At 43.5% G+C, this 24449-nt stretch overlaps 1 protein-coding gene across 5 annotated transcripts in view; it reads right to left on the bottom strand.

Annotated features, from left to right (window-relative positions):
- Window positions 1-24449, bottom strand: part of STOX2 (storkhead box 2) — a 234998-nt gene that overhangs the window by 20355 nt on the left and 190194 nt on the right. For 4 of the 5 annotated variants that reach the window (XM_033215783.1, XM_033215784.1, XM_033215782.1 and 1 more), the window contains exon 2: window positions 1077-1229. In XM_033215783.1, the coding sequence (XP_033071674.1) occupies window positions 1077-1229 (153 nt within the window). Of the gene's footprint in view, window positions 1-1076; window positions 1230-14997; window positions 15105-24449 lie in introns of those variants that run through there. The other variant, XM_033215786.1, reaches the window with a different exon arrangement.

Here is a 24449-nt window from a genome sequence, read left to right as displayed (position 1 = left end):
TGGTGGGCCACACTAGGCCTGCAGGTTAGCAAACTCCTGTGCTAGACTCGGGTTTGTATAGTGTCCCTGAGTGAAATCTATGCTTGTTGCCACAGGCCTTTGATGTTCTGTAGTTGTTTGTTATCCAGAATTTTTGTAGCAAAAGCTAACTGATACTAATATTAACAGCTTATATTTACTAAGATCTCTTCTAAGTTGAATGAAAAATATATCAGACGTTCCCTTTTAATATAATCTCTATTTCAATCTAGAAACAGGCTGAGTCCACACCAGGTTGGTAAACTGGTAGCCTGCTAATGTATTTCATTTGACTTGCATGTTGCTGGCACACAAATGTTAAAATGTATACACACATACAATTGTCAATATTTAAGAAACAGAGAGATTTCACATCAGACCAAATTTCCAGATTCTCTTGAAACATAAGATTGGCAGCTTTGGCAGGATCTCCATTTGGGGCTGGGGTGACAATACACTGGCTCTCTTGAGAGACGGTCCTGCATCCTGCAGCTTGTCACCCTTCCTAACGCCCTCCAGCACTGAAGGCATCAAATGCCACTCACACAACGGCTGGCCTGTTGCCTCCTTTTTATAATATTTAAGAAAAAAGTAAATATTTTATTTTTTAAAAATGAAATCCTAATTTATCAAATATTATTTTCTTAAAACTCATCAAGCCATGACACAAATAGGTAAGATATGTTAATTTTTGACATGACCCTTTCTGCAGTTTAACTCCCCAGGACTAAAGTTTTCAGCTGTTGAACCTTCACGTTCGTGTATTTAAAGATTAGATTGCAAAGAATGACTGGAGTCCCGGTCATTTTTGCCAGATTCTTCATGAATTCTGAATTAATTTCTTCTTCTCGGTGCCAATTTAAAAAGTATTCCAGCTGAAGCAGTTAAGTTATTTTTGATGTCATGCAGGTGCCTGAATTTTTAATTACAGAAGTAAGGAAAGCTGCTGGTCAGTGTTGGGGAAGGGTTTTTTCCTATTGTCTTTAAACATGGGCAGAACAGTCCATGTGCACCAGAGCACACGCCACCTGGAAAGCGCTCCGTTCCCGCCTCGTTACCTGGGAAACACGTGGTCAGGTGTTCCATCAGTGCTTCTTGCGTGACAGGTTTTCTTGCCGAGTTCATTGCTGAGATGGCCAAGCAGAGGATTTCCCCGAGTGGAATAAACTGAGACTGACTGATGGGAGACATACTGATTGGTGATACATCACCTGCGGAAAGACAGTGTTCAAGTGAGCGGTTCATTAAAAGCGCCGGTCGTCTGTCAGACACGCACCTTCACCCGTCCACACCCCTCCCACCTTCACGCGCCCACCCAGCCCTGGTCCGATGAACACAGTCAGCTCCGCACACAGAACTGCTTGCCACTTCCACCCTGAACACAGAAGCCACAGCCAGTTCCACTCAGGTGGAAAGACTTCCGCACGCCGTGGAAGCTCCTACTGCCTCGACATACAAATAAAACCTCCCTTTAACGTCTGAGATCTCATTTCAATAGTCCTAGTACTGAAAGTCTTGCAACAACAGGCTTTTATTTCCGTTTTTATTAACTTGGAGCTGATTTATTTAATAACTGCCATTCATATCCCGACAAATTGCATTAGTGTAACTTGATGATTCATTCTTTCAAACACTGAACGCCTTTACGTCTGCTGGGGGCACAGGAGCTGCAGAGAGTGAGTGCGCGCCTCTCCCCAAACACCTCTGCCCTCAGTTTCTATTTAAGTGGAGGAGACAGACAAGTAGATCAAAGTTCCCAAGGTTGTGTGGCAGGCGCACAAGAGAACAGAACAACACCTGGGCGCTGAGAGAGGGAGGATAACCGCACGGGGAGGTGAGGGTGGGGCTCAGAAGCAGGAAGTTCCAAGCTTCCACCAAGGAGGTGTAATCTGAACCCAGTGCTCAAGAGGAGGTGTGTCCCTGCGGGGCTGGGACCTAGAAGCAGATGTTCTCTGGGGTACAGAAGAGAAGGGGGACAGGTAGGTAGGGACGACCATGAACAAAGAGCTGAGTGTCCAAGCTCTGCATTCTATGAGGGGTGGTGAGCCGTGGAACGCCAAAGGCAGGTGTGGATTTCAGAAAGATGACTGTGGTGGTCATGGGGATGATGGCCTGGGAGGGGTGGGAGAAGGCAGATTACAATTCCCTCAGAGACTGTGGCCTGCTGCACACTAAAAGGGCCCATGGAGGCAGGAGAGGCTGAAGACCCCGCATCGGAGGGGTGACGGACGATGACTCTTGAGATGTCAACCTACAATGCAAATATCTGTCTTCATTTCTCATCTTTATGCCACAGTGCAGTGATTTTCCAGTGATGCTCCAAGGATGCCTAGAATTTCCTGGAATATTTCTGGTACAGAGGTGCCCCCAGCAGAAGCAGAGGCTGGGACAGCAGTAAAGTCAGCTTCTGTCACCTGAGTGCTATCTGTTTTATACCTGGGATTCTCCAAGGTTGCACTTGAAAAGATGTCCTACACAAAGAGGATGCAAATTATCAACACAGTAGAACACAGAAGGGCTCACGGGGTCTGTTAAGTTTCTAATCTGATTTCCTAAATGTAATCTCTCCTTTTTTGTTTCTGAAGCATGTAATAAGCTACCATGGCTGACCAAAACTGAGACTCAGGTGGGCCTGTGGCATTAAGTAACACCCTCCCCGACAAGGTGTCTGGCTGCTCTGGCGTGGACCAGCCTCCTCACTGTCAGTTACTTAAAACCGTGCCCAGCCATAGACCCCAGTTTGCAGGAGGAGTGCAGAGTCCCTGCTGCTCTGATGGGCTAGACAAGAAATGGTTTGCTAGACGAAATTGGGCAGCTGGGCCTGGGATGAAGATCAGCGTGTGTGGGGAGAGTCCAGCAGGTGCCTCGGACAAAGCAGCAGGACTCCAGCGCCCAAGGCCTGGGCCTCACCCCTTTCCCAAACCCAGCGCAGTTCAATGCCCCCCTTTCCCTGGACCACATGGGGCTCCCATCAGCTCTACTGTAGCTCCACTCTCTGCAAGATGGATATGAGAAGGATAAGACATTGTCCCAGTGGCCAGAGGGAGACAGGTGCACCCACATCCAGAAAAGGAGGAAGAGAGAAAAATCAGCAGAAGCCAGGAACTGACCTAGCTCAGAAGCCACACGTTTCTGGGGCCTATGGGTCATAGGCATCAAAAAGAGACGCCCTCGGAAAAATTCTTATAATATTTTGTGGGGCAGGAGCAGGCGAGAGTGAGCGTGAACTTGGGCCCATTATGGGGGATGTGAATTTCACAAATTGGCTGGTGAACCTCAATTCATATTGGTGACTCAAAAGTGACAGAATGATGTGGGCTAGGACCACCTCAGTGGGCAAGTTTGCAACTGCCTAGAACAATGTATTTAAATCTTAAAGAAAAGACTTGTCATATCCTTTTTTTCCCCCCCAAAAAGCTGTTTTTGTTTGTTTGTTTTGTTTTGTTTTGAGACAGGGTCTGGCTCTGTGGCTCAGGCTGGAGTGAAATGGCACAATCATAGCTCACTGCAACCTTGAACTCAAGAGATCCTCCCACCTCAGCCTTCCAAATAGCTAGGGCTACAGTCTGGCCACCTCTTAAAGAGCTGGGATTACAGGTGTGAGCCACCATGCCCAGCCCAAACAAAGTCTTATTCTAAAACCTAATGTGGGTTGGGTGTGATGGCTCACACCTATAATCCCAACATTTCTAGCAGTCAAGGCGGGCTGATTGTTTGAGCCCAGGAGTTTGAGACCAGCCTGGGCAACATGACGAGACCCCATCTCTACAAAAACTACAAAAATTAGCTGGGCATGGTGGCACATGCCTGTGGTCCCAGCTGCTTGGGAGGCTAAGGTGGGAAGATCGCTTGAGCCCCGGAGGTCGAGGATACAGTGAGCTGAGATTGCGCCACTGCACTCCAGCCTGGCCGACAGAGCAAGACCCTGTCTCTAAATCAATAAATACATAAGAAATATGTATGGCCGGGCGCGGTGGCTCAAGCCTGTAATCCCAGCACTTTGGGAGGCCGAGACGGGCGGATCACGAGGTCAGGAGATCAAGACCATCCTGGCTAACATGGTGAAACCCCGTCTCTACTAAAAAATACAAAAAAAAAAAAACTAGCCGGGCGAGGTGGCGGGCGCCTGTAGTCCCAGCTACTCGGGAGGCTGAGGCAGGAGAATGGCGTGAACCCGGGAGGCGGAGCTTGCCGTGAGCTGAGATCCGGCCACTGCACTCCAGCCCGGGCCACAGAGCGAGACTCCGTCTCAAAAAAAAAAAAAGAAATATGTAAAGATTGGCTGAGTGCTGGTGCGAGCTGCAGCCGAGGTGGGAGTTGGGAAGTTCACCTGTTTGGCCCCGCCCTCCCCACAGCAGGCCCTACAGCTCAGGCACAGACAGTCTGAGACACTGGCCTGTGGTTCCTTCTCTGTCACTCCACCTCCACTGGATAGGACAGGGCACTGAGGCCAGCTTTCTTTTTTTTTTTTTTTTTTTTGAGATGGAGTCTCGCTGTGTCGCCCAGGCTGGAGTGCAGTGGCCGGATCTCAGCTCACTGCAAGCTCCACCCCCCGGGTTTACACCATTCTCCTGCCTCAGCCTCCCAAGTAGCTGGGACTACAGGCACCCGCCACCTCGCCCGGCTAGTTTTTTGTATTTTTTAGTAGAGACGGGGTTTCACCGTATTAGCCAGGATGGTCTCGATCTCCTGACCTCGTGATCTGCCCGTCTCGGCCTCCCAAAGTGCTGGGATTACAGGCTTGAACCACCGTGCCCGGCGAGGCCAGCTTTCTTGCAGAGTGATAAGTTAGCCCCTGAAAGTCACCCGGGATGATTTTAAAAGTCAGATGAAAAGGAAGATGGGATCAGCGGGCAAAGAGGGAGAGGATCAATGCAGATTCCAGAACCTCTGGACTTGGGTATCACTTGAGAGGTCAGTACCTTCTAATGTGTGCCTATTACATAACTAAGAACATCTCAGAAGATGAAAGGTACTAAAATACTAACTATGATCCCCAAAATGCAGGTCGGACTATTTCCAGATTTGTGTATAGGTCATAAGAAGAAACTCGAGCTCTCTGTAAAAAAGAAATGACTATTAGCAAAATTAACTGCTTAAGTTTAGGTCATGATTGTCCTTATGGATTTAGCTGAAACAATTTGTTTGGTTTCACTGCCATATTCTCGGTTAATTTCTTTTCATTCATTGCAGCCAACTCCAAGAGGCAGCATGCTTTAAGTGCGTCTGAATGGCATTTGTTTTGGAAAAGCTCAGTGTCACCATAATAATGAATATGGGCAATAACTTTTAATTCAGAATGTAGAACAAAATGGAATTTGGATGTTCTAAATAACTGTCTCCACCTCATCTCATTTTTGTGTTGCACTAAGATATATTACTTTCAACTCCTTTCCCATCCCCAAGCCCATCAGCAATGCTGTCTACACCCTAATGCTGCCTGGTCTGTCCCCTGGATTCTATCCCTGGAGCTCCCTCAAACTGCCATCATCTCTCACCTGGTCCATCATAACTTGATGATGTTCAGCCTTCCCTCCTGCCTCCAACACTCCCCTCTCCACAGAGCAGCCAAGGTCCTCTTAGGAAAACAAAAAGCACACCACTTCCCTGCATAAAATCCTCCAGGGACTGCCTACTGCACTTAGAAGAAAAGCTGAATTCTTTGGTAGGCCTACAAGGGCCCACATGGTCTGAGCCTGTCCACCCAATGCTAGGACCACTCCTCACCTCCATCCTTACGTGCCACTCACAACCTCCTCTATTCTTTGAGCATGTCAGGCATTTTCTCAACTCAGGGTCTTTGTATTTTTTTGTGCCCTTGGCCTGGGATGCTCCTTGGGTCAACCTTTCAAGACTGGCTTTTCATGCTTTAGGTCTCAATCCAAATGGCACCTCATCAGAAAGCCCTAACCTGACTGTCTGGTCTACTGCCGTTCCAACACAGCCAAGTTTATTGTCTTCTCTCCCTGCATGTGTGCACGTGGGTTTGGTTCACTGGTTTGCTGTCTGTCTCACCCACTCGAATGTAAGCTCCGTGACAGAAGGCAACGTGAATGCCACATTCGCCTAGCCAACAAATATTTGTTGAATGAATGAATATCCATTTTTAACATTATAATCCAAGGAATTTCTTAGTAATCTTAAAGGATTATAATTTTATTAATATTTTTGCTAAATAATAGCAAACAAAAAGAGAATAAGTTTAGCCATGCAATTTCTAAGACTCCCCCAATTAACTGCATGAGCAATAGTCCTCCAAACACAGCAGTTACTATAGAAAAATAACTTTATAATACAACTATTATATAGCAATAAGAAATTAAAAATTAAGAAAAACGAGATTTTTTAAAAGAATAAGTATATATTAAGTGAAGTTTAGAACATGCATTTAAGATCTGTATTAAAGGAATCACAGGTGTCTCTCAACACAACATAAACATTATTCAAGTTTACCATAATCTTCTGTAGATCTTATATAAACCTGCTTAATGAGCCAACTAGTCATATTTAAGACCAACATGGCACATGTATACATATATAACAAACCTGCACGTTGTGCACATGTCCCCTAGAACTTAAAGTATTAAAAAAAAAAAAAAGATACGCTACTAGAAAATCCTTGCAACTACTGGACCACATTTATTTCTTCAAAGAAGAAAAAACAGAATGTAAGTACTGCTAAAATATTGTTGGTCATGATAATCTACATAATCTACAGAAACTACCATATTTTGCATGAAGCGTGAATTATAACTTACTTGTCTATAATTTATAGGATGGATTTTTCTATCGTCAGGATTAGTTCAGAACACATTCATAACAACAACTCATCTTAAAGCACATTGGCACTTTGTCAGCTACAAAATTCTTTTTAAACTGCTATAATTCTGTCCTATTGTTCTAAAAAAGGAGTAGATAGGTTTTAGTTCAGCTTTATTTTCTTTTTTTTTTTTTTTTTGAGACGGAGTCTTGCTCTGTCGCCCGGGCTGGAGTGCAGTGGCCGGATCTCAGCTCACTGCAAGTGCCGCCTCCCGGGTTTATGCCATTCTCCTGCCTCAGCCTCCGGAGTAGCTGGGACTACAGGCGCCCGCCACCTCGCCCGGCTAGTTTTTTGTATTTTTAGTAGAGACGGGGTTTCACTGTGTTAGCCAGGATGGTCTTGATCTCCTGACCTCGTGATCCGCCCGTCTCGGCCTCCCAAAGTGCTGGGATTACAGGCTTGAGCCCCCGCGCCCGGCCAGCTTTATTTTCTTGCGAACACCCATTTAAGTACAGTCCTCAGAGGACTTTTGTCAAATCTAGGCTATTTCAGATAAAACCAAACTCGGTGTCCTGGACAGAGGAAGCATTCCATAGATTTTTAAGTGAGCTTAAAATGTGAAAAGACATGAAAAGATTACAATTGTTAAGTAAACTTCTGCTTTAAGAGCATTTAACATTTAAAATGCATGAGTGAAAATGTGGACGCTGCTTTCATGTGAGGTCATTGTCAGCTGACTGGCCTGAAGAGAAACAGTAGCCGGGTGGATGATGAGGGGCGTGGAAGATGGACCCCCTCCAGGAGAGGTGGAACAGCCCAGGCAGCGCTGGAGGCAGCATGCTGAGACCAGGCAGCGTGGAGAGCTGAGCCTGGGGAGCTGCAGCAGGTTCAGGCTCCCCTGGGGCAGGCTGGTGGTGAGATTCAGAGAAAAATAGACCAACCAGATCCTGGTTGACAAGAAGGCTTAGATCTTATTCTCGATGCTGATGGGGCACTGCCCATGTTTTCATACAGACAAAAACACATGATATGCTTGTATGAGAAAATCACTCTTGTGCAGCTGAGGAGAAAGAGCTGGTGACTCCTAAAACCGTTCGCGCAACGGACAACAGGCAGAGGTCCTGCAGATGCCAACCTGCTCTTTGTCTACAGCTAGTCACCCCTACCTCAGGAAATAGCTTTATCAAGCGCATCCATTTTCACTATTTAAATCCCTCTGTCTACTTTCCCCGTCCAAATTTTGGCCCGTTACTTTAGTTGGAGTTATTTCAAAAAAAACTCTCTCTCACATAATTCATTCTTTCAAGAAATATCCGAATTCCTATTATACATCAAATACCTTTAAGCACTCAAGTTCCAAAACTGTTCTTATCTTGGTTCTATTTGTGGAAAAAAAAAAAAAAAAAAGACTGTAATAAAGCCCCGTCCTTTATAAACGGCATTTTCACTTTTTACAGTCATTAATTGAGGTTCCAGGAACTCCTCAGCCTGTGCACACGCAGGAGGCCAGCACCGCTCCTGGGATGTGACTTTCACAACAGTTTATACTCTCTCCTTCCTGGGTGACATCCGTAGCTTTCCAAAAGATACCTGCTACAGAAGCCAACATAAAACTATGTCATTCCATCTTAAAGCACCCATCCTCATACAACTGTGGAAGAAAAGGAAAGCCAGAATTTCCCCAGGTGAACTGCATCACAGCAAACAGCGTGGAAAGTACTAGCCTCCATCCTCTATCTTAGCTTTCTTTAAATAATTTTTGTTTTCAAGCACCAACATTCCATAAGAATTATCTTGTTTTCCTTTTAAGGTACTATTTTTCATTGCAAATGTGAATGTAATCTATCCTCTGGGTTGAAGAGTTATCTTTGACATTAATGAAGTTCTTGTACCAAAACAACTCAACTTACAAATGCGGTTCTGAAACTGTACTAGTTTATAATTGGGAAATTCCCAATATACAAAAAGCATTTGAGAGATATTTTGATAAGTATCCAGTCTCTTAAAACAAAATACAATTATCCGCTCTGTGCCTGTTTCCTCATCTGTAAAATGAGAGTTTGGATGAAATGATTTCAAAGGTTCCTTCAGGCTCCTAAATCCTATGATACTATATCAATGCAGCAGAATTCTGGCATAAAAGCATCATATAGTACGAGTGTCTAGCTCTGTTTCCATCATGCTGGGGAAACTATTTTAACACTCATCTGATCTGAAAAAGTTAGGCTTTAATTTTCAAAGAAATGGCTCCATATACTGGCTAGTAATTTTTTTTTTCCTTACAATAAAGGCTTCATCATTTTCTCTTTCTAAATTTAAAGTTTTGCTCAGCTTTGTTCCTCAGAACTAATGTGTGCCCCTTTTGTTCTCTGTACTGCCAAAGTTAACACTCAAGTTAAAATTATGGATGCCAATAAAATCACCACAAGTAGTGGATATTGTGATTCCTCATAAAAATAGTCAAACATGTCTGTAAAATGCACTATGGGCATGGCGACAACACAACTCTATTCCTCTCAAAAAACTCTTCAGATTCATTTGCCGGGTGTTATATTAAATGCTCTTGGGCTTGGGGAAATCACCCGCTTTCTGAGGTTACAGTTAAGTGAACAACTTCTCGCATGCAGCGCCTCAGACAAATCTTGTGTTTTACAATTTAATTCAATTTATTAATCCCAATTTTATGTATTAATGCTGTTTGGTTCTTTTAACAGAAAACCTACTACAGTATTTTTTAAAAAGTTCTTCTAAAACACACACACACACACACACACACACACACACACACACACATACTTCTTTTCTATGTGCTCTCTGGAAGACCACAACACCCATATGGTGGGGCAGAGTAGACGGCTCCCATGACCTCACATGCTCCTGCGTTTTAAGCAGCTTTCCTTTGAAACCAGATTACTATTCTTGACTTTCCAATGTTTGTATTTGACATTCAGAAGAAAACTGGCAATGAAAAGGCACTTTTACTAGTTTACTGTAGGTTTGTTTCAAGTGCCACTGATTTCAAAAGTTGAAGGCTGAGCCTGTTGGCAATAGTCAACTGAAGGAAACAGCATATAAAAGGAATTTTAGAATATTTAGATATTCTATAACAACTTTTAAAACGTTTCCTAATGCTTTACTTCAACACCTAATGGGTATCTTGAAGCAGGTCCAATTCCTAAGCTATTATTTGAGTAAATCATTTCAATCAAAAGAGAGTGTAAACAGAAGACACCCATCAATCATACTGAAATACTGGTGTCCATTAGCTATTACTTACTAAGAAACTTCTAATGGGAGTAGAGTTAAACAACAGTAACCATGGTGGCTAAGGGCACCAAAAAGAATGAGTTAACGTCCCCCACATCACTCGAGCCTTTGTGCTGATCAGTCTGTCTAATGCCACTAGGTGAAGTGACGAATTAATTGGCTCATTGGTCTACAGAAGAAACTCATGATCGTCCCAGTCCGCAACCTTTTGTGAGTCATATTAGCTATTGCTCTTGTTACTCAGCTTTGACTAGAGGTAAAAAGGTTATCACAGAATAAGCAGAGACAGACAAGGCAGAAAGGGTAGAGAGTCAGGCAGAGAGGGGCCATCCATGGGCAGGGATGGGTGAGAGCGCCCTGGCCAAGAGCCACCTTCCCCATCGCCAGAGGTGATTCCTGACATCTCTGATAGGAACGACTAAAACTGTTATTGGACCATTTAGCTATTTGCAAGAGATGCGTAGCAGAAAAGGTAGGATAGAAATATGAGCCCTGGGACCAATCAGAGGCTTCCGTAATTAACGCCTTTGCTAAGGCTCCACACTATAACCTATCAACTGCGTCCAGGGTGGTATGTGTTAGGCACACGGAATAAAACCTAGCCAAATGCTTTTACACGGCAGGTCCTCAAACGCGTGTAGAATCAAAAGGTCCTACATACATAGACAAGAAGAGGCAAGGCCCTGCTACCTTACAAGATGTTTTCCAACACCAGCTGCCACTTGTGCTCCAGTCCTTCAACCAGAATGAAGTTAAAGCCATTTAGCAACAGGGATAAAATCATGATGAAGTACCAGTCCTAGATGACAACAATTAGCAAGATCTCCCAGATGTCCTGAAATTCTGTAAAGCACCTGACCAACAAGAGCACCTGAGTAATATGACGTCTTCCTTTTCCTTAAGTGCATCACATAGGACAGAACATAAATTCCTATTTTAAGCCGCACTGTACTTCTCTTCCATGTTCATTCTGCAGCATAACCCGGCCTAACACTAGACATTAGACGCTCCAATTTCCACTGATGATATCTCCCAACTTCAGCTTATAAATCAGTCTAACAACTCTAGGTCACACATTCACTTTCCCTCCTTTTAAGTGAGAATCACCAGAGCTGTTTCTCAGTCTTTGTATTCTCTGCTTCATCAGTTTACGGATGACAACAGTAGTGGGACTGATTTCTGTAAAATATAATTGTAATAAGACAGGAAGGCCTAATTAAATAAACTACAAATATGGACAGGTTGACAGTTCCCAAATTACAACAAAATTATACTGATTGATTGCTACTAACCCCCCTAAAACTGAACACCCTCCTACCCCTTCCAACTGCGATGGAGGTCATTATGAAAGGCCTATGTAAGAATTCAGAGGCATGAAAGAAAGGATAGGGGATCAGATCAGATATACAGAGGAAACTTCCAAGTCCCTGTACAATTAAGTAACTTTTCTCTCTTCAATTCAGCATTACAAGATGGTGTTAAAGGCCATGGGCTTTGTAGTCAAAACTTTAGGTTCAGAGCCCAGTTCTGCTCCTCACTGGTTATGTGATTTGGGGCAAATTATTTAATTTTTTGAGTTTCAATTTCTTCTTTTGTAAAGTATACATACTGATGTTTACCTCATAGACTCACTGAGAGGATTAAATGAGATAATGGCTGTTGAGTGCTTACCCTGTCCCCGAGACCTAATACATATTTAATAAATAGTAGCTAGTATTAAAAATATCTTCCCTGGTTGGGCACAGTGGCTCACGCTTGTAATCCCAGCACTTTGGGAGGCCGAGGTGGGTGGATCACCTCAGGTCAGGAGTTCAAGACCAGCGTGGCCAACATGGAGAAACCGCATCTCTATTAAAAATACAAAAATTAGCCGGGTGTGGTGGTAGATGTCTGTAATCCCAGCTACTCGGGAGGCTGAGGCAGGAGAATCACTTGAACCCGGGAGGCGGAGGTTGCAGTGAGCCAAGATCGTGCCACTGCACTCCAGCCTAGGCAACAAGGAAAGACTCCACCAAAAAAAAAAAAATCTTCCCCAAGCCCATCTAGATTTATCCAGTTTACTCATTTACCATGTTTGAATTTCTACCAATGGAAAATTTGTTTGTTCCTAAAAATAAACCTTTTTAAAAAAACTAAAATGTCTTTGGGAAGGTTAAGAGTGCAGAGTTCTTTCTTATACTAATATGAAGTAGTTTAAACAGATCACTTTAATCAGATATGTAGAATACATAGCATTTGGGACGCATCTCCAGGCTGGGAGTGCAAACATGCATCACACTAGAGACTCTGGAGAGAAAAAGGCACTAGGAGATGGGAAATAGTGTGGATAGAGAGTTACAAGGATATCAAAGGATGTGAACCTATTTCAAAACTTAGGTTGGGCCAATCCATTACCTAAGAAAGGGAAAGAAAACTCAGCACTTACATAAGTAGTGTTAGTACTAAAAATCAGTGACACTAGAAGCTAAATAGTTTCTGATATGACTTGAATTATTAGTAACCATTCTGGCTCTCTTCTAAGGAAAATGTCCTGTAGGAGTCAAAAAGGTGACTTTCACATGAACTTCCCGAATTCCGCATACTCCTTATAACTTAAGGATGGCTTGTCCAATACATTTCAAGTAAACCGTGATCAGTGTCCACATTTGAGGGCTTCACATGCGCATTTGTCCTTAAAGGTAACAGTCCTTTACAAGCAGAGTAAGGCAGCTTTCCTGGCTGTGACATTGCCTCAAGGTAAGAACCATCACAAAACAACTTCTAGAGTGGTATGCATGACTCCTGAGGTCCGCCTTAGCCTGAATATACCCTGTGAAGATGAAGATTCTTTTTTTTTTTTTTTTTTGAGACGGAGTCTCGCTCTGTCGCCCAGGCTGGAGTGCAGTGGCCGGATCTCAGCTCACTGCAAGCTCCGCCTCCCAGGTTTACGCCATTCTCCCACCTCAGCCTCCCGAGTAGCTGGGACTACAGGTGCCCGCCACCTCGCCCGGCTAGTTTTTTGTATTTTTTAGTAGAGACGGGGTTTCACCGTGTTCGCCAGGATGGTCTCGATCTCTTGACCTCATGATCCGCCCGTCTCGGCCTCCCAAAGTGCTGGGCTTACAGGCTTGAGCCACCGTGCCCGGCCGATGAAGATTCTTAAAATTAGCAAAGCCAGATCATTCTAACCCTCTATGACTACAAAAAAAAAAAAAAAAAAAAAAAAATCCTGCTTTTTAAACTGCCCCTCTTCCTATTCAACTATTTATTGAAAGATTTCCATGTGTAGGGAACTGCTAGGAGATGTAGAGAGCAGAAAAAAGCATAAATCTTGATCTCTGCCTTCAATGAGTTTACAATTTAGGTGGGAATACAAGATACACAATGTGAAAATATAAACCATCATGAAATATACACACTGCTGTTCAAAACACCCTTAGAAGAGCTATAGCAAGAAAACACATGAATGACTAGAAAACTAACTCTATAATGGGAGTTTCGAGGATTTAGAAAAGACCTCTTGTTGGGATGATTAGGGAGAACTTTCCAGGGGAGAGAGATTTCAAATAGGTCTTTAAGGATGGGTAGAATTGATGGGTGTGAGGACATGATGGAACTGTATTTGCAACATAACACGCTTGTGTTTTTTCTGACCAAACATCCTTTAAAGCTGACTCAGCATCCTCAACATTGCTCTGAAGATATAAACTGCTATGCAGAAAGAAGAGACCTCTGACAATGAAGAAAGGAAAGATGCTTTCTTTTCTTCTGTGAGAGGGTGAGCTATGGGATGGACGTGACTGCGAAGAGAAAGATGTTCAAGGGGTCTTGAACATCTGCCTTTAAAAATGTTCTAAAAATTCTTACCCATTACATACGGGATTCAACACTCTCAGAAATATCTTTAACAGTACTGAAACCATCCATGTGATGAGGTGGTAAAGCCATGCTTTCAGATGTGCCAAGTCTCACTTTGGAAATGAAGCATGTAATGTACTTTTGAGGACCAAAATTTACCATTTTGTTGTCATGTTTTTTAAAAAAGTTTTGTGTGAAAAGCCCATGGATGTTGTAAGAAAACAGCTCTGTCATAATCTGAATCCTAAAGCAGACTATGATGAAATCTACTTACTTCCTTAGTAGTTAATAGCAGCCTCAATATGATGTTCGTCTTGGAAACAGTCCCTGGGCACATAAATCAGGCTTTCTTGGATTTTAGTGCATTGCATGTAGGTTAACAGGCCAAACAGTACACAAAATTTCAGGCATTGTATATTAATTGGTAAGAAAAAATGTCAAGGCTGGGCACAGTGGCTCACGCCTGTAGTCCCAGCACTTTGGGAGACCAAGGCAGGCAGATCAACAGAGGTCAGGAGTTCGAGACCAGCCTGACCAACATGGAGAAAACTCGTCCCTACTAAAAATACAAAATTAGCCGGGTGTGGTGGTGCATGCCTGTAATCCCAGCTACTCAGGAGGCTGAGGCAGGAGAATCGCTTGAACCCGGGAAGCAGAGGTTGCGGTGAGCAGAGATTGCACCATTGCACTCCAGCCTGGGCAACAAGAGCAAAACTCTGTCTCAAAAAATAAAACAAAACAAAACAAAACAAAACAAAAATCCCCAGAAAAAATGTCAAATACTATTTACTGAATGCCTCCCTCAGAGCAGCGAGAGAGACAGATATATAGCTGAGGGACATCTGGGGCAGTCTGATTATTTCCTGTTGGCAAATCCTGCTGCTGTGGACTTCTCGGTCCCCGTGAGCAGCTCTGGGATGACCCGTGCTGGTGAGGTCGTGTGTGGTGAGCAGCCCACAGTGGGAGGACCTGGACTGCCTAAGATTGAGGCTGGGGGAAGAGCATAACAGCAAGACTTTTCAGAGGACCGTGCACCCTCTTCACAGGTGGTGCCGACATTTCACCATATTCCTTTGCACACAACAACTCTTGAAATAAAAGCAGGGGAAACCTACCTGACCCTTTCTGGACTGGCTCCATCGCCCAGGTAGCGTTGACGCTAAAGCCTGGTGCATGCTAGGGGGTTGCATCCAAGCACAAGAAGGAGCCAGTAACAGAAACGGACGTCCTAGAATCTGGAATAAGAAGAAAGAGTAAACTTTCAAGTCATAGTATCCTAAATGAGCATTTCAGATTGGCTACTGAGGGCCTGTGGAACATGACAGGAATCTGGTACTTTACCTTCGTAGATCTACTTTTTAAAAATGAGTTCCAGAACTCTCAGCTCTTCTTACAATTCAGGGCTTGAGGTACTGGTACAAGTTCAGTTCAAAAGCTGGCAAAAGGTACCTTAAAAAGGCTTTGTGAATGTACTTTGCTGGTAACGTTTTGAGGAGGAGAAAAAAAGGAATCCTCTTTACCATTCTTTTATCTTATTTGCACGGAACAGCTGGAATCCTGTTCCATGCCTATCCCATACATCACAGCCACTTGCTGAGCCAACATCCCACTGCAATGCCTCGGAATCTGCAGTGTCACTCCTCTTCTGCTTGTTCTCTGCAAAGTGAAGTCACAGGGATGGATCAGCCAACCTGACTTCTCACTGCCCTGCCCAGAATCCTTTGTGAACTGAAATGAGTCATCGCTCCAAGAAAAGCTACAGCCTCTGTTTGTCTGTGCAGGCTCCTTTGTCTGTGCAGTGCGGAGACGCGAGGTCGGAATGTACCCCAGGCGAGGGGTGGCGAGGGGCACATTCTCCTCTCTAGGGGCCCAGGTCCGCTCCCATGCATTAGCACCAACTCATATTTTTTAATCATGAAAAAGGTAAAAAGGGCACATACCTCCAGATGCTTGAAGAGAGAACACACACATTAAAATTGATCTGGCGTCATATACTCACCAGTCCGTAATTAGAGACCTGCCACATTTTCCTATTTTTGTGTTAAGGCTGGCTTTGCATTGTGACGAAGGACGCATCTCCCTTCTGTGTGTAACAGGCGGTTCTACTGTACACTGTATCAAAGTTTAGCTGCAGTGAGCTATTTGTCATAAATTCCAGTTGCCGTGCAAGTCTTTGCAAGCCTGGTCTCTTTATTCCCGACACACAGCCGTCAGGCTCGCGGTCCGGGCAGCGGCGGAGCTCGCCCAGCACCAGCCAGCGCGGCTTCTGCCGCTGCGAGGAGGGCGGCGTTGGGAATGAGGTCACTATGTCAGGAACTCGCTCTCAGCAGGAGCCTCTCCCGCGCTTACAACACAACTCCAATCGCACCGAGAAGAAGTAGGATTCATGGGATTTGGGGAATGGCTGTTTCCTCCGTCTTTTCTTAAAAATGCCTACGGCTAAGGTCAGCAAGGTGAAAATGAACCACGTATCTGCATAAAAATGTCCTTTTCATTGCACTATGGGTGCCACGCTCACCTGTGGACATGCATTTACACACCGACACACACACACACAGGGGAACTTACGCCAGCAGAGAAAACATTTAGTCTTTATTTAGAGTGCAAGAAGCAACACGTAAACATCTCAGGAGGAAAACGGGGGCGGCACTTGAGAGAGAGGACAGAATGGAAGGAGTAGAGCAGCCACATAAAACCCAGAGAAAAATGGAGTCAGAGAGGCTAAGGAAACGAATCCCACGGCAGTGGAACTGCTACTGCCAAACTCTCCCAAACGGAGTAACATCAAAACAGGCACATCTTGCTGCCTCCACTCAGGATCCAGATAACCAAAAAATTATCCCATTCTCAGAAACCCATAGAGGTGGGTGGCAGATGCCTGTGCAGCAAATTCTCCCACATCCTCATGAATCCAGCAGCTCAGCTACCAGGGGCACAAAATGTAGGGTGCCAGCAAAGACGGGAAATGCACTGAAGCTCTTCGTAAGGCACCCCTGAAACTCAGAGTTACAGGGGTCCCCATGTGGGTCTCCAGGCTAAAATCCTGGAAGCATCCTATTCTCTCCTGACTCTGGTGATTCAGCCTGTCCTCCAAAACCTACACCACAGAGCTTAGGCTCTGGCAAAGACCTCCCTGCGAGTTGAGTCCAAATCAGCGCCTCTTCTCACCCCTGCACAGTGATACCCATTCTGTCCTTGGGAGGCTACAAAATGTGTAACCCTCTTGTGCACCATCACCCATCTGACAGCTACAAACACTAACCGGGTCCCCGTGCCCAGATCAGCTCTTCTCTAGTTACCTAGAGTCTGGGACACTTGACAGGCACGCAGACTATATATTCATCTACTGATCCACTGAGATGCTTGCTTTGAATGTTATTAAATGAAACATCTTCCATGCCCTCAACCGCCTGTCGCTTTTCACATCCTCTGCCCTCCTGGGGTCCCCTCTTTGCTCTGGTCTGGCGTATCCATTGCCCTCCAATGATATGGCATCCTCCTGCTGAGTCCTCCCTGTGGCACTATGTCCTCCCTGTCCTGGACTATCTGTCACCCTGTGACCCCCTTAAGAACGTGTTCCACACCAACTGCTACTGCTGCACTTTTTAACAGCCTCGTCAATTTTACCTTGTATGCTTGATCAGAAGCATATAAGGACATAATAGGCCATAGACAGATGAAAACATACATGTTTGGATATTAGAAATTATAACTGCATTTTTATTATATGTTCTCATGCCTTTTCTTCAAGTATCAGTTTTTTTTTCTTTCTCCACTTATTTAACCAAATACAGTCTTGACTTTCCTTTCTAGTGTATGATTTTCTCTCCTCTTTGATAAGCCAGTAGCTGCTCATCCATGCCACAGACGGAGCCTAGGGCCCAACACCAGGGCCTCCAACCAAAGTCACTCACCTTTCGTCAAACCTCTTTAAGTGTGGCTGTGTTGTTGGTTATAAATCCACCCAAATGCACGCAATCCAGCCCATTCCTGTGGGGCTTGGTCTGATCACTGTGAGGTCAGACAGCGTGCCTAATAAGCACACGCACCTTAAGAATGTGATGATGGACGCGTAGAACAAACGTATTACAAATTCAGATCTAAATAGACATATCTGTAGTCCTAGCAATGTAAGAGCCTCCTGGGAAGCCCTGGGTCACTGCACCACTTCCTGACAGTTAAAGACACAAGTTTCTTCTATAAACTATGAAAGGTTAAATATGTGGAGAAAGAAAAAAAAAATCCAAATACTCGAAGAAAAGGGATGAGAATGTACAAATAAAAATGTAGTCATAATTTCTAATATCCAAGCATGCATGTTTTCATCTATATATGGGCCTAGTATGTCTGTATTTGGAAACTCACATAATCTTCACAAGGACTCTGGAAGTTAAGTACTGGGGTGATTCCCACCTAAAGAGGGGAACTGTCTTCCTGAAGCTCGTAGAGCTGGTAAACGGCAGAGACAGGATTTGAAGCCAAGGCAGCTGGCTCTCGGAGTCTGTTCTTTCAGCCACTGAAAGTCCATTTTACCTTTTACCCTTTTATGTATGCTGTTTTCCAGACTTTCTACACCATCTTCAACAATGATTGCGGTTGAAAGTCTGTTCTTTCAACAACACTTGAATTATTAGAATAATTATTATTATATTTTATTATATAATAATTTTTATAATATTTATTAAATATAATAAATATTATTATAATTATTAGAAAGTCTGTTCTTTCAACAACACTCTTGATTATTAGAATAAAAAAGCCACTGTAAACAAAAAATGTTAAAACCTATATCTCAATTTTTAAATTTAAACTGAAGCCAATCTGCTTACTTGGCACATGGACCAATGAGGTAAGTTCACAGGTGGGGTCTCCCGTAGGAATTGCCTCTGCTGGGGTCTATGACCCCTGACGACTGCCCCCAGCAGACTTTCATTGAAGGACCATGGGAAAAAGTATACATGGTCATGCAAAACCACCGCAAACTCATCTTGCTGCCCTACTGAGAGCACGATGGATCTCATAACGGACACCATTGGCCTCCACTGAGAAATAAAGACAAGAAAGGTCTGCTGATGCTTTAGATCTTGGTGTCTGACGGCAAGATGAGCTCAAGAATCACACGCAGCCGTCATTAGCAGTCCTCCTCCTTGCCCCATGCCTCTTGCATCTTTGAGTAACAGCTTTGGTGTTACAGTAAAGATTTACAAACATCACATAGAGGACCGCAGAGGTGATTTGCTCAGTTGATGAGGTGTGGGCAGAGGTTGTGCTTGGCACTTGCCTGTGTCCTTGGCAGCAGATTAAATAGTAGCGCCACATAGTGACACAGGGAGGATCTTAATAAATGCTTGATGACTAATGGTCTCACACGCTCTTAGAGCTGCTCCCCTTGAAAAAGCAAAGAGCAATAAATATCATTAAATCAATTAAAAATATTTATCAGGTGACTAATTACAAAGTCCTACGGTCAGTTTGGGAATTTAAATCTTAAATCTTTAAGGTTGTGTACATATGCAGTATATGAACCTTGGTGCACACTCTCTCATGGACAAATGACATGGTATCTGCCCTCAAGAAGCTTAAAATGTACTTCAGGAGGTAAGATACTCACATATAAAAACTGCAAAAACACAAGGCAGTGTATTTCAAAGGGGCGGAACAGGTAACCAGTGCCCCCAAGAATTTTGAAGAAAAGAACCAGGGTCGAAAGAGTCAGCAGTGGCTTCCAGGGAAAGGCAAACTTGTTCTAGAATCTGGACAGGTGAAAGAAAAGAGAAAGTGCAGCCCATATGTCATAATATAAGCCCCGTGAGCAGGGATGTTTTTTGCATGTTTTGTGTTTGCAGATATATCCCTGAAAGTGCCTGGCCAACAGCAGACCCCAAATCTATGCCGAAGGAGGGAGAGGACTGACCCGCAGAGAGGAAGCACGGACAAGGTGTGGAGGTGTGGATGGGAGGGAGGTGGGCGGGCCTGCCTGGGGCTGGGGGTTCATTACTGGGAAGCAGAGGAAGAGGAGGCAAGGGGGTGGCCCAAGGTCCGATTCAGAACGTGGCACACGGTGGCTCATGCCTGTAATCCCAGCACTCTGGGAGGCAGGAAGATCACTTGAGGGCAGGAGTTCAAGGCTGCAGTGAGCTATGATTGCACCACTGCACTTCAGGCCTGGGAAAGACAGCAAGAGCCTGTCTCTAAAAATTAATTAATCAAAAAAAATGTAAAGAACAGTCTTTAATGGATAGGAAAATGGCCCACTTTATATTTGCAATGAATTTCACTCGGCATTTGCTAGATGGCCCTTAGTAAGTCTCCTCCCAAAGAAGCATGACACCTCCATTCTCCAAAAACGTTTATAAGTTCATGGCGGCTCCCAGGAGGGAAGGGATGCTGACAATATGGTCAGACGCGGCTTCCCTCAGGGACTTCTTGGCCTCCTATCACATCTCAGAAGTCTGTGGTGTCAAGATTCTCTCCCCTTTTCAAGACTGCACCAATCGGAGAGAAAACAATCCTAGTCTGACAATATTCCACTAAACCTCCTTTCGAGTCAAAACACACTTATAAAATACGGCATGTGAGATCCTAGCGTATGGCTGAGGTCAGAGTAATGATGAATGGGTACCGCTCCTATATGCATTGTTCAACAGCAGCATCTGTGTCATTCAAGGCAAAGAGGGGAAGAGGACCAGGAGAATAAAGAAAGATGGTTATTTCTGATATGAGAAAAGCGCCATCAAGGAAGCATGGAGGGAACTGAGAGGTGCTTCAGGAAGGAAGAGGCACTGAGGCGGCCCTGCAGGATGGGCGAGTAAAGGGGTGGGAAGAGGCAAGATGAGAGTGGCTTTCCAGGCAGCAAGGCAGTATGAACAGAGACGATGTGGTTAGACAGTCTAAGATGTTTTGGAGAATGGCTGGTGGTAGATTCAGCACGGCTGGGTTGAAGGGATTCTATGAAGGAGATTGGTAGCAACGAGGCCAAAGAGTCAGTCAGGCAGGGATAAAGATAACATTAAATACATGGAGAATGGCATTAAAGGTTTCTACAGGGGAGATGTTCCTCATGCTGAATGTTTAGGTTATGCAGGCAACAGGATATAGGATTCATGCAAAGGAAAAGATAATTACTGAGGCAAGGTAAAAGCCTACTGTGAGAGAGTGGACAAGATGGAGAGTGCTCAACCAGGGACCAGACAGAAGCAGAGAGAGGTGCTTATAAAAATTACAGATAACTTTCCTATTTCACAAAAGTACTATCCGACATTTCCAACACAAAATCCTGGAATGCTATCAGAAATGCATTTCTAGGAGTTTCACAACGCACCTAACACTACCTCCTCAGCATCTATGGAAAAGACTATCTGTGCTCTAGCAGTAGCCTGACATTTGGAATACTGCCCAGGGTAGAATATTAGCGCAAACTGAGAAATAAAGGGAAGAGGAGAAATTCTCTAAACAAGAACCCCTGGGCACCAATAACAGATTAGACTTTCTTAGTTGCATAAAACTGATTTAAAAAAAAAAAAGACACAAATTAAAAACTCAACAAAAGCAGTTTGGAAAACAGAAAGTTCCTACATTTTCAGGGCCTTTATAGCCCAGGATTGACTACGTTTAAGTGCATGTTTGTAATGGTGGAAGAAACCATTTCAATTAAATTGGGTAAGATTTCCTTGCACTGTATATGCAAGAAAACTGTATATTTAAAAAAATACACTTGGTGTTCTTGCAAGTATTAGAGAGCATCACTATGAACATGAAGTGAAGAACATTGCTATTCTGTTACTTAAATTCTCAAAAGTCTTCGATCAGTCAGTTCTCGTAGGACTGGGAACACTGAATGAGTGCAGGTGAGAGCTGGAGGAGACACGGAAAGACATCTAGTGCATCATCACTTGATCGAATATCATCCTAGAGCCCAAAGTGGGAAGCTGACTTCCCAGGTCGCAAAGATTTACTGGCAAAACCAGAACTAGCACTGAGGTCCCCTGATTCTCAGTGCTGGTGTCCCTCCGTTATTCCATAACACCTCCTTGTAAAATATATTTAAAAAAAAAAGTCAACTCTAAGGCTTTTCCAGAGGCACTTTGTGTTGTGTTTTGTTTTGTGTGAGACGGAGCCTCGCTCTGTTGCCCAGGCTGGGGTGCAGTGGCGCAATCTTAGCTCACTGCAACCTCTCTACCTCCTGGGTTCAAGTGATTCTCCTGCCTCAGCCTCCCAAAGTGCTGGGATTACAGACGTGAGCCACTGCGCCCGGCCCCAGGTGCACTTTGGATAAAAAATTATACATTAAGTGTGCAGATATCCAGTGTGTTCCATACCACATTATGGTATAAACTAGTTTTCTGCCCTAAGTTTGTCTAATCAATATCCAGAGAAGGCACGTAAGGAAAAGATGAAAGTAAAAATGAGGGAAAACTGAGGAGCTTATGATTTTTCAGTTAAAAAGCCAGACTCTAAATCGCTGTTTTAACGTTAAACAATAAGAAAACGATGAGACAGCACAGAAAAATGAACTGTTGCCCTTCTCCATTACAATTTTATTACACAGCATTTGGATTTACGGACTATTTCTTTCCAACCTACTGGGTTAAAACACGCCTGAGTATATCTCAGACATTTCTATCTAGTATCTGTATTTACACTGCAGAGGATAATGGTGGAGGCCCACAGAAGCCCCCAATATGCAGAGGAAGAACAGTTAGATTCTACTGTGTAGACGTCCTGAAATTCACACAGTCTATGCATTCCACTCTGCGATAGACCCCTGATTGTCCTAATAACAAAAGTTTAAAACTTTGTTTACAATGAACACCATTCAATATTACTTTCCAAAATGTACAAGTGAACTGACCCCTTAGGGAGACCATTCACATTTATCTGGAGGTTGTATAAACCTGCCAGTGTATGGCCCCAATCCCTTGGGACAAATATGCCCCCAATTTGAGAAACAACAACTACATCGAAAAATACGCCCTAAAAATGGCATTTCCTAATTAGTTTTCAAAACTATCATCAGTATTTCTGTTGCTTTAAACATATACCGCCATTGAGTCCTAGAGCTCTTTTAGCTGGAATTAGTTAGAAGGTCAAAGAGCTGAGAAACTGAGTTACTTTGTCACTGGGTTATTTAATTAGAAATAAGTTATCCTCTCTGTGGGTTGCATTCCTTCTCTGCAAGATGGAAACGGGAAAAAAATATGAAGGTTGCAAAGGCTGCCATATTTTTGCAAAGCAGACATAGCAACAGAATCAACCTCTAACCTCAAGGTGCTTCCAATTAAGTGAGGAATGAAAAGTAAACATACATGAAAAGAAAGTATCACAATACTTCTAAAAAAAAAACTATGAATAAGAGGGAAAAAAATCACTCCAAACTAAGTCCAGACGGAGTGTAAAGTAAAGAAATACTGGCCAAACATTCTCACCACAAAGCTGAACTCGGCATGACCAGGCTGAATTTGTACTTCTCACAGTCCCCAGTGGAACCAGTTGGAAGGGGCGAGCCACAATGGAACACCCAGTTCAGGGGAGTTTGCAGGGGCCTTCCAAGGGCTGCTTTCCTGACACCTCCGCATCCGGGGACAGGCTCCTAATGTCCACCTCTGTCCCTACTGACAAGGATGACAACAGGATCCGGACTGTTGTGTTCACCTGGTGAAAGTATAGTTACTTTCAGCACCCAAAAACAACCCAATATTCGTTGGCTTAAAAATAAACGTTATTTGGGCTTTGGTCTCCCCTATACCTTTCGTATCACAATCACAAACTTCTACACTCCTACTAACATCTTTAATGTACGTTAGCCTCATCCTCAGTATCACCTCTCTATATCACCTCATGGAAGTTGGATCATGCCTTTTTGTTTATAAAGCTAGAAAATGTCATAAAATCCTGATGTCAAAGAGTAAAAACTCGTCATAATTTCTTTTATCTCTCTGAATGAATAAAAATAACATAATTTGTTTTCTAAGATCACAGTGATTATACAGTCATCTATATTTGTGCTGTCAAATCGAGTAGCTACTAGGTGTGTGTGGCTCTTTAATTATAAGTTAACTTAAATTAAATAAAATTAAAATATTAGTTCCTCAGGAATAACACTGGCCAAACATTCTCATCACAAAGGTGAACTCAGCATGACCAGGTCTAAAATATTAGTTCCTGAGGAACTAACATAAGACCTGAAATATAACACCTAACAATACATTTAGAATCTGGATTTTTAACTAAAAAATCATAAGCTCTCAGTTTTTCTCCTATTACTTTCATCTTTTCCTTCCTTGTCTTCTTAGAACATTGATTATAAGAACTCAGGGCAGAAAAAGTTTATGCCACAGTGTGGTATCGAACTTTCTGAGGAACTCATATTTAATTTTATTTAAATTAACGGAAAATTAGGAACTAATATTGTTAGTTCCTAATAATATTTAAAATAATAATAAAATATTATTACAAGTGCTCAATAGCTACATGTAACTAGTATTTACGATGCTGGACGGAGCAGATAGACAACATTTTCATCATTTCAGAAAATTATACTGGACAGTACTGATCTGGTTAATCAATA

Source organism: Trachypithecus francoisi, unplaced genomic scaffold, assembly GCF_009764315.1.
Source record: "Trachypithecus francoisi isolate TF-2019V2 unplaced genomic scaffold, Tfra_2.0 Lachesis_group1, whole genome shotgun sequence".
NCBI lineage: Eukaryota > Metazoa > Chordata > Mammalia > Primates > Cercopithecidae > Trachypithecus > Trachypithecus francoisi.
This window is presented reverse-complemented; position numbering and strand designations above follow the sequence as displayed.